Below are 15582 nucleotides of genomic sequence, written 5' to 3'. Positions count from 1 at the left end.
AACAACGGGGTCTCTATTGGAGGCTGGCTTATAAATTGTAAATCACAGCATTCATTTCAAATCAGTTCAACAAGCAGATACTGAGCACCTTCTATATGGCAGGCACTGTGCTAAGCTCCGTGGATATATTCAAAACAAATAAGACTCAGACCCTACACCAACACAAATATACAATGTTAGTTCTGGGAACGAGAGGGACACGCACATTGTGTTTGGTGGAGCCATTCTCTCACAAGACGGGGTTGCTCCCTCTGCCTGGAGCGCCAAGACCTACCTTTTATCCCCCAGGTAACTTCTTCTCCCTCTTCAAGGTGCAGCTCACGTGCCCTCTCCTGCAGGAAGCCTTCCCTCCAACACCCCCAATCTAGGTGAGGCTCCCACCTCTGCCCATGTCTCTAAATGTCACCATCACTCACTGGATCCAACTTTGCTGGATTATAAATCTGTCCCCACTGTAGACTTTAGGCTCCACATCTTTGTATTCAAGCACAGTGCACAGAGCTGGGTGCACCAGAGGTGCTCAGTGTATGTTTACTCTCCTGGCCCGTTAATTGAATGGCAAAGAAGCACGGGAGGACGATAAAGGAGAGCAATAAGCCGTCACAACAGAGGCTCTGGCAGACCCAGAGGGGCCCAGAGGGATGGGGCGGGGAGCCTCTTCCTTCTGCGGCGACTGCTGCCTCTGTCAGCTTCCTGATGAGCAGCAGAGCCCTTTCCACCCGACGCCTCTGGCGGCAGCGAGTCCACCACCTCAGCAAGCCCAGCTCGTGGAGCAGTGCAGACACAATGCTCCCCCGTCTCCGTCTACACCCAGGCCATCCTCCTCACCCTGCATGACCCATAACCAGGATGGAGAATGAGAGAGCCAGGGCTGCGACGGTTGTGGGTTTCTGGGGTCTATGATTTTTCTTTTTTTTTTTTGTGGTGCGCGGGCCTCTCACTGTTGTGGCCTCTCCCGTTGCGGAGCACAGGCTCCGGACGCGCAGGCTCAGTGGCCATGGCTCACGGGCCCAGCTGCTCCGTGGCCTGTGGGATGTTCCCGGACTGGGGCACGAACCCGTGTCCCCTGCATCGGCAGGCGGACTCTCAACCACTGCGCCACCAGGGAAGCCCTATGATATTTTAATGGACAAAAATCATTTATTCCATTTCGTTGTCCTTCACTTCAGCTTTCCGCTCCAGAGCTCTCCCTCATGGTTTCATTATACGCTTCTCCCTGCCTTGGCCCTCCACAATATAACCGACAGAATAACTTTTAACATAAATGAATTCATTCTTAAAAGTCAAGGCTTTATCTGTACTATTTTATACTCTCATAAATGGAATTTTTAATGGCTGCATAATATCCCAAAGCAGGATGTACCTTATTTCACTTACTGTTAGGCTGTTTAACTTTCAACTATTATACGTTTTGCTAGGATGAACCTTTTTATACGTAAAACTTCATTCACATTTCTGATTTAGTTAGAAGAGTTTCCCAACCGTGGAACCAGATCAGAGTATAAACATTTTTAGAAATTTCATACATGTTACCAAATGCACAGTGAGCTAATTTTTGGAGACTTTTACAACATATCTTGCAAAAGCTAAAGACTAGGTGGAGGGTCACAAAGTCAGGGCTGGAAACTGCTGGCTCTGTCTCTACCAGTGGGACCTGGTATCTCACCATGCACATCCCACCACATGTGCAGGGTGAGGGTGTGAGGCAAAATGCGGCCAAAGGAGAGGCAGCCAAGGAAGTCCTCAGACCACGGAGCCTCTTGAATAGAGTATGTAACCTTTCAGTTACTGCATTTTGCTCCAGGTTGAAGTGATGAGTGCTTCTGGAAAGGTGAACGTGCTCCGTCTCTAGGCTACACCCTCCTCCGAGACCCACAGCGGGACATCCAGCTGACTCCTTGCCGCCTCCTCAAGGGGGCCTCTTGGTCGTGTTCAGTTTAAAGCACCACGACATTCTCTCGCAAACCTGCTGTTACTTCTGCCATGCCCACTTTCAGTAAATGGCATCACCGTCCACCCAAATGTTCCAGACAGAAACGTGGAAGCCACTCCTGCTGCAACCAATCCTCAAGCGCTGCTGACTCAGCTCCTAAACAGAGCCTGAACCCCTCCTCTTCTCTCCGCACCCGCTGCTGTTCTCCCGGTCCAGACAGCAGTCCCCTTTTCCAGGGACTCCGGCAGTAGTTTCCTTCTAAAAGGCCTCCTCACATCCACCCTCGTCCCCACTCAATCCACCACCCGCTGCTACCAAGACTCGTTACAACGGAAAGCAGGTTACCGCCCTGCCTCAGCTCCACCACTGGCTTCCCACTGCCTGAGAACAACGTCCATCCGAAGTTCTTCACGTTGCCTGGGGCGTCAACCTGTATCCCTCACCCCTGGCTCTCCACACAGGCCACTGGACTCCATTCACACTTATCCGCTGTAGGCTTCAAACCTGCTTCATACATCCGGGGTCTGCAATGTTCCCACCACCTGGGTAACTCCCCAGTCTTCTTAAGGTGTTGTTTAAACACCACTTTCTTAGAAGCCCCCCTTTAACTCTGTGGACAAGAAGCCCTCTTGTTAACTGCTCCCAAAGAAGCCTACGTGCAGCCTCGGGGCTTCACAACGCTTGTGACACGCATAATATTTCCAATTATTGCTGTAATTCCATGAGCGGGATTTGAACAGGGCAAGGACTAGGCTGATTGCATTCACCGGTGAGTGGCAGCACTCGTCACATGGAGAGCCAATGACCTGACGGGCTCCTGATGAAAATCCACATCTGTTAGATGTGAAAGCCTCCACCGTAAACAAAACTTAAGTTTTCAGCTTAATGATCTGAACTTGCATATTTGCACTAAACTGTGCCTGTCAATACTTCTCCTAACAGTCAATGAACACATCTGTATTTAATTTTCCGTTAAGGAGTATGCTTTGGGAGGTCCACATTCAAGCCCTCCTATTTCCAATATGTTCATGCTAACCAAAAAAATTCTTAGAAGAAAAAAAAAAGATTGTATTGATACTAGTAGTTTCCAGTGGTCAAAATATGATATTTTCCCCCTTTGTTCAAATCAGCGTGTGACATTTTGGCAGAAATATATTCTAATTTCTGCAGAAATATCAAAGAACTAGGATATTTGGTATTTAGCTCCAGAAATAAAACCAGCAGAGGGAGCATAAGAACATAAAATTAGTTTTCTAAATCCCCATGGATTAGTAAATGCCATGTTTTGGCCTCTGGGTATGGCTATTAGGCAGATTCCATCACTAACTCACATTTTTATATGACCTTCTGTACTGTAACAGAGTGACGGGTGAATGGCTGACTCCATACACATACTGAAGACTTGCCTGCTGTTGAGTTTGGATCTGGAGTGATTAGATCCCCAAGATCACTCTTTAATGGATCTAGGTTCATCTTAAGGTCTTTGTTTGGGGGGTAAGGGAGTCAGGAGGTTAAAACGAACCCTCCATTCACAGCCCGTTTCTCCAGAATTGTGTCTGGCTGAGTTGGTACCTCCCAGGGCCCAGATGGACTTACTGCATAGGAAGAGCTCAGCAGTGTTTGCATCATCGTGGAATCTCTCAGATGCCCTTGTTCTAGCTTTAAATGAATGACCTGTGCTGTAGCCAGACTGGAGGTGGGTAGATACTACTGTCTAGGAATAATAACAAATTAGATAGGTGACCTGCTACATTTATTCGCCTTCGCGTTAGATAACCACCTTCCTGGGCTACGTCCTGTCTTCCTCAAAGATATTTCATGATGAAATCATGTGAAAATGTTTTACATTCTTTCAGAAAGATAAGATACAATATCAGGTAGTATTTTATATTGGAGCTAATCCGGAAGACATGAAATCCTTGGACCACCCCTGGCTCACCTCACAGCAGTAAGAAGCAGCTACTTACCCCTTTCCTGACCTGGAGGCAGCAGTACAGAACTTGAGGAATTCCTATCGGTGCTCTGGGCAACGTCTGACTTCTAAAGAGCCAGAAGGTCGAGCTGAAAGCCACCTCTGCCTCAGCCAAACCTGGGAACTCTCCAGCCTGTCACGGCCTCCAAAATTTTACCGCTCGTCTATCCACTCCCCGCTCACCCATCACCACAGCCGCGCTGCGAGGGTCAGTCTCCTACTAGCTCTCCCATCACACTCTCTACTCCACAACCAGAGCAATCTTTTAAATCCGATCAGGTTAACTTCTTTGCTTAAAACTCTTTCACCGTTTTCCCCTGGTGCCAGGATGACGCTCTCAGCGATCTGAACTGATCTCACTTCCTTTCTGGCTGACACCCACCCCCAACCCCCATACCCAGTGTTCCGGCCAAAAAGAGTTACTAGGCGCTCCCAAGAGAGCCACGCTTTTTGCAAATCCCCAGGCCTTGGATTCCGCTGGTTTGTTCTGCCTGCCCTGCTCTCCCCACTTCTCTTTCATGAACTCAACACTTACTCCTCCGCCACAATCTTAGGTCAGAGTCATATCTCCCGCCCATCCCGGGGGGAGACCTTCCCTGACCGACTCCCACTCCCATCCCAGCAACGCGCCCGCTCCGTGTTCTTGGACATGCTTGGTGCTGCTCCCCTGTGCCCCAGACACTCCTCCACACACCCCGGCCCCCAGGCACTATAATTACTGTTTAGCTTCTGTCTCGCTCACTGGGCTGTGAGGAATTTGAGGACAAGGACTATGCCTTTTCTTTTTCTTTCTTTCTTTTTTTTTTTTTTTAAGCAGAGGTCTTTTTAGAATCCCATATAATTTTAAATTTATTTATTTATTTATGGCTGTGTTGGGTCTTCGTTTCTGTGCGAGGGCTTTCTCTAGCTGTGGCAAGCGGGGGCCACTCTTTATTGCGGTGCGCGGGCCCCTCACTATCGCGGCCTCTCTTGTTGCGGAGCACAAGCTCCAGACGCGCAGGCTCAGTAGTTGTGGCTCACGGGCCTAGTTGCTCCGCGGCATGTGGGATCCTCCTGGACCGGGGCACGAACCAGTGTCCCCTGCATTGGCAGGCGGATTCTCAACCACTGCGCCACCAGGGAAGCCCTATGCCTTTTCTTTCTGTGACTGGGAGTAGTGGCGGAGGTCAACCAGGGAGAGCCCAGGAGGTGAAGAGACAAGGGTCCCAGGCAGAACCCACCAAGACGACCCCAAAGGAGAGGAGAAAGAGCAGTCAGAGACTTCAATGCAGGAGGAAATGTGTTACAGAAGCCAATCAAGGGCAGTCGCAGCAGGAAGGAATGGCCACAATGTAAAATGCTACCAAGAGGTTAAACAGGACAGAGTTTAAAACATGTCCGGGCTTCCCTGGTGGCGCAGTGGTTGAGAGTCCGCCTGCCGATGCAGGGGACACGGGTTCGTGCCCCGGTCCGGGAAGATCCCACATGCCGCGGAGCAGCTGGGCCCGTGAGCCATGGCCGCTGAGCCTGCACGTCTGGAGCCTGTGCTCCGCAACGGGAGAGGCCACATCAGTGAGAGGCCCGCGTACTGCAAAAAAAAAAAAAAAAAAAAAAAAAAAAATGTCCACTGGATTTAGCTACCAGCAGGCCACGGGCCACCTCGGGGAGAGCAGTGTGAGAGGAGTGATAGAGACAAGCCAAATTGCAGGTGGCGGGAAAGCCAACGGGAGGGAAGAATGCGAAGCAGCTGGGAAAATGATAACTTTTTTAAGAAGCGTTGCTGACTGCGACAACGTGAAGGTATTATGCTAGGTGAAATAACCCAGTCACAGAACAGCAAATACTGCACAATTCCCCTCAGATGCAGTGCACAGAGACAGAAAGCAGAATGGTGGTTGCCAGGGGCTGGGGGGAGGGAGTTACATGGGCACAGTTTCTGTTCTGCAAGATGAAGAATGTTCTGGAGACGGATGGTGGTGATCAGTGCACAACAATGGGAATGTACTTAATGCCACTGAACTGAACACAAAAATGGTCAAAATCATCAATTTTAGGTTGTGTACATTTTACTGCAATTGAAAAACAAAGGAAAAAAGCGGCACTGCTGTTAAGAAAATAAGGTGGGATCAGAGGGGTTCTGTTTGTTTTTTAACAGAGGCAAGAAACTCAGCATGTTAGAACCTTGAGAAGAGTTGGTCCAAAGGGAGACCAAAAGATTAACTTTCCACGTGGAGACGCGGAGGAGAATGAGTCTGAGGCCAAGGACAGCACGAGGCGGGAGGGCAAGCGAAGAGGAGGAAGTGAAGGAAAAGCTTGCTTGCTGGGGAGGGAAGATGGGGTGGCCAAGAAATAAACATTTTAAAAAAGCTTCTACTTGGGCTTCCCTGGTGGCGCAGTGGTTGGGAGTCCGCCTGCCGATGCAGGGGACGCGGGTTCGTGCCCCGGTCCGGGAGGATCCCACATGCCGTGGAGCGGCTGGGCCCGTGAGCCATGGCCGCTGAGCCTGCACGTCTGGAGCCTGTGCTCTGCAACGGGAGAGGCCACAACAGTGAGAGGCCCGCGTACCACAAAAAAAAAAAAAAAGCAGCTTCTACTTGATAACCTCTGTTTTTCTTTGAAGGAGGCTTGGGGAGAGCGGGGAAGGTCTGAAAAAGCTGCCGAGGGACTAGAGAAGGAGCATACTGTGTACGAAGGACTTAGAGCCGGGTTACGTGAGGGGCTGTGAGGCAACTCCTCAGCCTGGACTGGAATGACGACGACTCTGCACTGGGGGCGATGAGCTGAGGCTCGTGCTGTGGCCCCAAACCTGAGTGCAGACTCCGCGGCTGAGTGCGCAGGAGAGGCCTGGATACTCTGAACCACAGGTGAAGTTTACCGACAAGGAGGAACAAGGGGGCCTGAACTAAGAATGCTGGGAAACGTGTAGCTGAAGTGATGGGGAGGAAGGGAAGATGGGGCAGAGATGCTGGGCAGTGAGGGGTCAAGGGAAGGACTCAACAAGGGCAAGAACAAGCGCAGGTGGAGTTAAGGGAAGCCAAGGATTAGGGGACTGAACTCAGCAGTGAAACAATCCTGACGTGAGATAGTTTCAGGTCCCCACCAGGCCAGGCTTGGTCAGAGTGTAGGTGGCTAAAAAGAGAAATCCAATCAGGAAAGACCTGGGCTCTATCCACAGGGGAGGTTTCTATGTGCTCTTCCTGCCTCGGGTGTAGATAATTAAGATGATCTTTTATGAATCTTTCCCCTGGATTCAATTTTCTCTTTATTGCATTGCTCTTTTTCCCTTTAGGAAATCCCTTATGAGCTAGGTACTACCCCATTTTACATCCTCATTCACCTACTTTTTTTCTTATATGACGTCTAAACTCATGTATTAACCTTGTTCTCTACTGAATCATGGGCTGGTAAACTGCAGAAGACACAGAAGCCCATTAAGAACCAGGAAAACAGGCAGTTATTCATTCTCCAGGGTCAACATCACACGTTAAAAATACTAGTAAAAAATTAGTCATCATCATTTACTCAAGTCTTTCAAAGGGTAAGTGTGGATACAGTCTATCACCTCGCTTACATGACCTTGAGCAGACCAGTAACATAAAGGGGGCCTTGAAAAGAGCCCCAGAGGAAGGAAAATTAAAGAGGAACTCGTACCTTTTTATGTAGGCTAGCTACCCACGACAAATCTATTTTTCATTTCATTTGTCTTGGAAGGAGGAGTCTGTCTTGCATACCATCTCCTCGCTCCAAGGATGGCAAGGACAGACGGAGGCAGCTGTCCTTCTGTCCAACTGTGCAGTTGCCACACAGCCTCAAACAATGTCTCATTAACATATGCAAACAAGGGCTTTCTCCAGCGTAGCATGACAAAGAACCAAATCACCACCATTTTTGAAATAGACTGTTTGCTCTTTTGTTTGACTGATGGCGAACACTTCTGACATTGTATCTTACTGAACCATTCTGAAATCAATCACACGTATCACGTGTATCTTTGCACAAGCCCAGATTGTACCTCGTCACTTTCACATCACATCTTGTGAACATCAGAACATGCAGCAGGCGATAGGTCACTGTGAGAGCAGCACATGGAGGGTCTGCTTTCAATCCCACCTGTATGTCCTCTGAATGTTGTGACCAGGGTGCAGTTTTCTTGCTCCAGTTTGAGGATGGTTACTTGGCCTGAGTGGTCACCAATAAACACATGCCGGGTTTCAACATCAAATCTATCATGTAAGCATTAAGGATCGTTTCTCAAAAGTGAGTGGATGGTTTATCCCCCTCTCTCCACACACACACCAGAAAAAGCATAAATGTCAAAGAAATGCGCAAATCTCATGGGAGGAGAACTTGAATATAATGCTGAAAGACACAAAAAGTGGACATAACAAAATGAAAGACATTACTTACTGGACAATAAGACTCAACGTGATAAGCATGTCAATTTTCACAATATAAATTTATGAATTTAATATAAGCCCTATTAAAGTATCAACATGTGGGGTTTTTTTTCCTACAGTTAGGTATGTTCATTCTAAAGTTCACATAGAAAAATAAATAAGCAAGAAGAGCCAGGAATACTCTGAAAATAAGAGTAATACAGTATTGTGATGGGGGAGGTTAGCCCTAACAGATATTAAAACATGTTATAAAGTCTCTTTAATTGCAAGTATGGTGCTTAAATAGACAAACAGACCAACGGAACAGAAAAGAAAGTCTAGAGATAGGCCCAAAAGCAGGCAGAAATTTAGTACATATCTGATAAAGGTGGCTTTTCAAATGAATAAGGAAAAGAAGGGTGAAAAGAAAAGCTGGCACAAACTGAACCAGTCATTTGGAAAAACAAAACAGGATTTGTACTTCACTTTATACCAGGATGAACTCCAAGGTAAAAAATGAAAAATGTAAGTTCTAGATGGGAGAGTTCCTTTATAACCTTGGAGTGGAAAAAGCCACGACTCAAATACACAAACAACAAACAAATGCCATAAGCAAAGCACAAGACAAACTGGAAAAAATATTTGCAACTGATGTCACCAAAGGCCTGAATACCTAATATAAAAAGATCAATCCAGAAGAAGATTACAAACCTAATAAAAAACAGGCAAGATACATGAATGGATAGTTCAAGAAATGACAATGGTGCTTTGCAAAAAAAAAAAAAAATTAACCTAGCAGGCTATCCTTTGAAAGGCTGCTGTTATAAGATTGGCCTGGCGTCTGGGAACTTGGATTTCAGGAGGCTTCCCACCATTAACAGACAAAAGTGGCTGACTGTGCCTTAACTGTACAAACAATATGGTTTATGCCAAACACCTGCTTTCCTTCTGGGAGTCTGGTTTGTTTGTTTTGTTTCTTTTGGTCACTCCACGCAGCATGTGGGATCTTAGTTCCCTGACCAGGGATTGAAACGGTGCCCCCTGCAGTGGAAGCACGGAGTCTTAAGCACTGGACACCAGGAAAGTCCTCCTTATGGGAGTCTGGAATTTTGGTACATGCAGGAAGAGGGTGCCTGTGTGACCAGTCTCCAGTAACTACCCAAGGCCCTGAGTCTCTAGTGAGCTTCCCTGGTTGGTAACGCCTAGCATTCCTACTTGTAGAGATCTACCCCAGAGGCACAATGGCCAAAATATGAATTGACACATGCCTGAAGCTATTCACTCCGTATTACAGTAAGAGCTAAAGTTTGAAAACAACCCAGAAGTCCATCAAAAGAGGACTTATTAACTATGATACATCCATGCAAAAGAATACTACACAGCTGGGAAATTTGACATGGAGTAATTTCCAGGATATATAATTATATATATATATATAAATATATTTTAAATAGAGACTTAGATGTTACAGCCTTAATAGCCTTCTGTTAACTTTATATTTATTATTATTTTTAAAAAATTTTGGCTGCACTCCACGGCATGTGCGATCTTAGTTCCCCAAGGGGATCGAACCTGCACCCCTGCACTGGAAGCACCGAGTCCTAACCACTGGACCACCAGGGAAGTCCCTCCAGGATATGTTATTAAGTGTGTCTGGGGGAAAGCCAAGGTTTATGGAAGGTTATATGCTACACTACCTTCGTATAAGAAAGAGGGAAGCATAAATATAAGTGTGTGTGTGTGCTTATATTTACAAAAGGAAGCACTTTGATAAATCAAGATTGATCAAAAATGGCTGCCAATGGAAAAGTGAGAAACAAGCTGAGGGGAAAGGGGTGGTGGTGAGAATTCTCCTTCATTACATTGTTTCCATTATGGAATCTTGTAATTATGTTACATGTGAAAAATATTCATAAATTTTTTTAAATCCCCTAAATCAACAACAAAGTAAAGTGAATAAACCTACTGTCAACTTGCTGATATAACCACAGAGTTAAAAGAATTATTTCAAGTGACTTTAAAACACAGCATTTTGACTATACATTCTTGGTAGAATATATTCTCAGGACAAAGAAAGCTGCAAAAAAAAATCTAAAATCTTATTCAGTAGTCTTGCTATTATAATATTGCTATTACTATTTAAAACAACTTAAATATACCATGGAATAAAGCAAATAAAGAATTATGCTGATGTTTAGGAACAAAGGTTTTTAGCCCAAAAGAATCAAGTACAAAAATGAAGTAAAGGGGCTCCCCTGGTGGCACAGTGGTTGAGAGTCTGCCTGCCGATGCAGGGGACGCGGGTTCGTGCCCCGGTCCGGGAAGATCCCACATACCGCAGAGCGGCTGGGCCCATGAGCCATGGCCGCTGAGCCTGCGTGTCCGGAGCCTGTGCTCCGCAATGGGAGAGGCCACAACAGTGAGAGGCCCGCGTACCGCAAAAAAAAAAAAAGAATTAAAAACGCTATAATGTTAAATTTGAATTAGAAATATTATGTGAACTAATCATTTATTTTCTTTTTTAAAATACACATACATATATTTGCTAGCTACCTCTGAATACTATTCCTCACTAAGAGAAATGGCCAGTTCCAGGACTGGGACAGGAGGTGCCAGATAAGCTTAAGACATGTCGTGTCAAAAAGCAAAGATGCTATCAAAGGCTAGTGGGGCTGTATCAAAAAGACATAGGAGCCAATATGATGTGGCTCTTACTGGCCAAAGATGGGACAATATGAGCATCAAAAAAAGGGGGGGGCAATTTACTGAAATATACTGAATATATTATTAAAAAACAAAACCCTAAGAGTTTATAATAATGCTCAAAGCCAGAGTGATTGGCATTTAGTATGATATGAGGAAATATGAAAATCAGGATAATCTTAATAGCTTTTCAACACTCTTTCCACGAATAGGAATAGATAGAAGAGAATGCCTGGTGGAACGGCATTGGACTATATAGGGTGACATCTTGGAAATATCTCCAACAGGAAAAAATTCTTAAAATGAAGAGTACCTGAATTAGTTTTGTGGAAGCATGAAAAATGTGACCAAAACTTGGTCAAATGACAGACTGAAAGGTGTGGCTAGGTAAAGTATTCACAAAAATAAAGACCAGCAATTGAAGTGGGGAAGGAAAACAGTTCTATTTCTTACATCAACCTGCCATGGGACCTTTGGGAAATACCTCCGCTCTGCTATATCTAGTTGTGCAGAGGGCTAGCTCAAAGATTTTAATACCCGAGTTCTAATCCTGGTTCTGCCAGGTAACAGTCATGTGACCTCGAGAAGGTTTCTTAATCTTTTTGAGCCTCTCTGAGGCTTTTCTACACGTGAAAATTGAGAATTAGGTCTTTATGTTTTTCTTTTTTTTTGCGGTACGCGGGCCTCTCACCGTCGTGGCCTCTCCCTTTGCGGAGCACAGGCTCCGGATGCGCAGGCTCAGCGGCCATGGCTCACGGGCCCAGCCGCTCCGTGGCATGCAGGATCCTCCCGGACTGGGGCACGAACCCGTGTCCCCTGCATCGGCAGGCGGACTCTCAACCACTGCGCCACCAGGGAAGCCCCCGGTCTTTATGTTTTGATAGTGAACAAAGTAACCTTATGTAGAAGCGCATGTAAACTCTCAGGGAATAAGATATTTTCTTCTTTTTCCTCACCTTCACTTTCGTATTACTCTTGTTGTTGTTAACATGATAGTTCACTTAATATTTGAAGCATCAGATCTTTAGCCAAAGCAACAAAGATTTTGAGGTGATTCCGAAATTGATAATTCAACTTGTGAACTAGTCAGTCTCTGTCATCATTTATTTCTCTACTTGAATTTTGGTTACTTTCATTGCTTATTTACTTCTCTGCTAAGAGGCCTGAAAGAAGAGGAAAAGGGGTGATGTCAATCTGACTTATTTTATCACTTGTTGGCTTGACTATTTGAGGTGTAGATGGGAGAGAATCAATCCATCTGTAGAAAACTCTTATGTACACCACCAGTGCCCACTATGAAGAGAAACAGGGGTCATAATATTATTCTGAACATTTTATGTTATTTTAACAGATCTTCTTCCTTTCCTTATCACTAAAAAACGGAAAAACCAAAAAGACCAAAAAACCAAAAACCGGTAAGTACAGAAGGTGGCAGAAAGAAGAGGAGGGGTGAGGTGATGGAGGAGGGCTCCCATGAAAAAAAGCATGTTTAAAAACTGGATTTTAACATGAACCCCAACGCTGTATGGGTTGCCCGTTAACAATCTATGCATAAGGCAGCTCCCAGAAAAAACCCTGCAGCCTTGGGAAAGTTGTGTGGGTCTCGGCTGCAAAAGCAGTGCTGTTATGCATCAGCATGCGGCACTGGGAAAATACCAGGCAGACAGATGCTCCCAGGTGCAAGGGCTGGCACTGTGGTTCCCGAATTGGAGCTAAGGAGGCAGAGCTGGTAGAGGTGAGGGAGTCTTCTGGAAGGGCCTCTCTGTCTGCAGTATTGCAGCTGCCTTCCACCTTAATAGCAAGGTTGGACTGGAGGGTCATTTGCACTGGGGAAGGAAGCCTGAGGCTTTCACTACACACAAAAGTTTCTGATAGCCAATCACGTGATTTTTTTCTGCTTGGTAAACCAGACGGCAAAGAAGAGTCGAAAAATGAAGATGACGTTTGGAGATGCCGGAAGAGAGGAGTCAAAGACTACAAGAGTCAGGACAAGTTTAATTCTGTGTATTCGTGGGGTTTTTTGTTTTCATTTTCAGATCATTTAAAAAGTAAACTTCTTAAGGGCAAGATCTGTATTTTTTCCTATACTCCTTGGTTTGGTTAGGTGATACAGAAGATACATCACTAGGCTTGGCTAGTGATATAGAAGCCAGCATGTTAAGAACAAATTATATTTATGCCATTAGTTCTGTTCTCAGAGGGATAATGCAATATAATGGGAAAACCCAGCAGTCCAAGGCAGAAGACCTGGGTTCTGGTGGTGATTTTCCTACATACCAGCTGGGTGGCTGCAGATAAGGCATGTGACCCTCTCTGGGCTTCAGCTGGCTCACCTGTAAATGAGAAATTGGATGGATGATCTCTAAGGGAGATCCAATACTAACACTACAAGAAATCATTAATCCATTGGCAGGAGAGTTCATGTATTTCAATTCAAGCATTATGCTTGTCTGAACCGGCTTTTAGAAAGTAAACTTTGGAGTTTCTTTCTTTAAGCACCCTCTCAAAGATAAGTTGATCTTGATTTCCATTCCTTGTTGCCCTTGTTTCTGGTCTTCTTGGTAACATGCCACTTTTACAGCCTTCCATATGGCCATTCTCAGTTTCTTCATCTTGCCCTTCCAGTTGGAAAATAAGAGTGACATTAGCCTAAACACACACACACACACACACACACACACACACACAACTACTGCCACATGTCTGCAAGGAAACAGCAAGGTGCAATACTTTGTCAGGTGGTTGCAAATCACTGAACAGGCATATAAATACTAGATGAAAATCTGAAAGCAAGTCTTACTGTTTCATCCTGTTTTTGCAGACAAGTGATCTGTGTATAACTATTTCCTCATTTGTCAGAAGGTGGAGAGAGTCTATGCTTTTCGTTTTGTTTTGTTTTTTGTTTTTGTTTTTTTGCAGTACGTGGGCCTCTCACTGTTGTGGCCTCTCCCGTTGCAGAGCACAGGCTCCGGATGCGCAGGCTCAGCTGCCATGGCTCACGGGCTCAGCCGCTCCGCGGCATGTGGGATCTTCCCAGACCGGGGCACGAACCCGTGTCCCCTGCATCAGCAGGCGGACTCTCAACCACTGCGCCGCCAGGGAAGCCCAGATTCTACGCTTTTTAAAGAAGAAACTCAGGGCCCTTTACTCCTCAGAGTGGTAGCATCACCAATACAGGCTTCTCACTTGTCAGGCCTGTGTTCACTGGAGCCCAGGGGGCTGGATATGAGGAGTACCCAGCACTGGCAGGTGTTCACACTGAGCACATGGACCCTGGAGACTTGAGAGATAAGAGTTAATATCGTTCTACATATCCTGGAAAAGTCTGGTACCTGGAACAAACACTGTGCGTAGCATTACTGTGTAGATACCAGTCAGCCTACTCTGGTCCCGGAATGGTGGCCTCTCAATAAATATTCTTAAAATGAATAGGAATCCTGTGGTTCTGCTGCCAGGCGCCAAAATGGGAATGTTTCCAACCTTAATAACTATGTGTAAATCATTTCTGTTCAAAAATAAAAGACTGTATATTTCAGTGATGGTTTTATCTCCATGTTCCATAATTCTTTCTGACAGCTGAGGCTCACAAATCTGGGCTGTGTACTGTCTAGATGTCAGACTTTGTATCACAGCAGACCCACAACCTGCTTGGCAGTAACTTCTTTCAGGTGAAATTACTCTACTCCACCTACGTGAAGACCCTTGATAATTTATGTGTTAGGAAAGTTTATAAGCATCTTAATCAGTAGGGCAACTAGCAAATAAAACAAGAAACTTTCAAGTTGCACATACCTAAAATGTTCATGAAAGAAAGAAGTCAACAGCTAAGTTCCCACCAAGGGATTTTGTCCAGCAAAGGATACTGCAGGCCTGAGGCCACAGCACTGGTGCGATAACCTCCCAGGCGTTGCCCACTCTCAGAGCAGTGCCAGGCAAATTGCTTGTCCTGTCCCGTGCTCAGCACCCACTCCAGCTCCAGGACAAACAGGATCATCGTCACTCTGCTCTGATGCGCTAAAAGCCAAGAGACAAGAAAACAACCCATAAAGCATCCTAAAAGAGGCTGGTAAAGCATGGTCCACAGAGATGCATCGTTCTCTCCTCCCCGCCCCAGAGTAAGCTGAACAGTAGATAACCATTACAAACAAGGGCTAGAACAGTGGTTCTCATCAGGGGGACAGGCATGCCCCTGGAGAAGACCACATCCGCGTTTCCATAAGAAAATTTTCCCGGGACTTCGCTGGCGGTCCAGTGGTTAAGATTCCATGCTTCCAATGCAGGGGGTGTGGGTTCGATTCCTGGTTGGGGAATTAAGATCCCACATGCCACGTGGCGTGGCCAAAAAATAAATTAATTAATTAAAAAAAAAAAAAAGAAAGAAAATTTTCCTAACACCCAAAGGGCCTGGACCACCTCTCTCAGACACGTTAGAACTGCTGGACTAGAGAAAGGCAGATCAGTGTGACTACAAAACACATTAAGAACAATGTTCTGCTAATAAACTCACTGGTGTCTGTTTAGTTAAGCTTTAAAAAAAGCAAAGAGCATTACTGTTCTCCTTTTGATGAAGGCTGGCTTTTAAACCCACAACAAAGTTCTAGATGAATTTTCTGTGAGAA

General features: G+C 45.7%; 1 protein-coding gene across 1 annotated transcript in view; it reads right to left on the bottom strand.

Annotated features, from left to right (window-relative positions):
- WDFY2 (WD repeat and FYVE domain containing 2) overlaps positions 1–15582 on the bottom strand; it is a gene marked incomplete at its 5' end in the record, with an annotated part of 168081 nt that overhangs the window by 32644 nt on the left and 119855 nt on the right. The window contains 2 exons of the mRNA XM_079721758.1: positions 7995–8107; positions 14827–14977. Of these exons, the coding sequence (XP_079577884.1) occupies positions 7995–8107; positions 14827–14977 (264 nt within the window). The remainder of the gene's footprint in view (positions 1–7994; positions 8108–14826; positions 14978–15582) is intronic.

The sequence above is a fragment of the Hyperoodon ampullatus genome, assembly GCF_949752795.1.
Source record: "Hyperoodon ampullatus genome assembly, chromosome: 16".
Lineage (NCBI taxonomy): Eukaryota > Metazoa > Chordata > Mammalia > Artiodactyla > Ziphiidae > Hyperoodon > Hyperoodon ampullatus.
The sequence above is the reverse complement of the archived record's forward strand: the minus strand, read 5'-3'. Positions and strand labels throughout refer to the sequence as shown.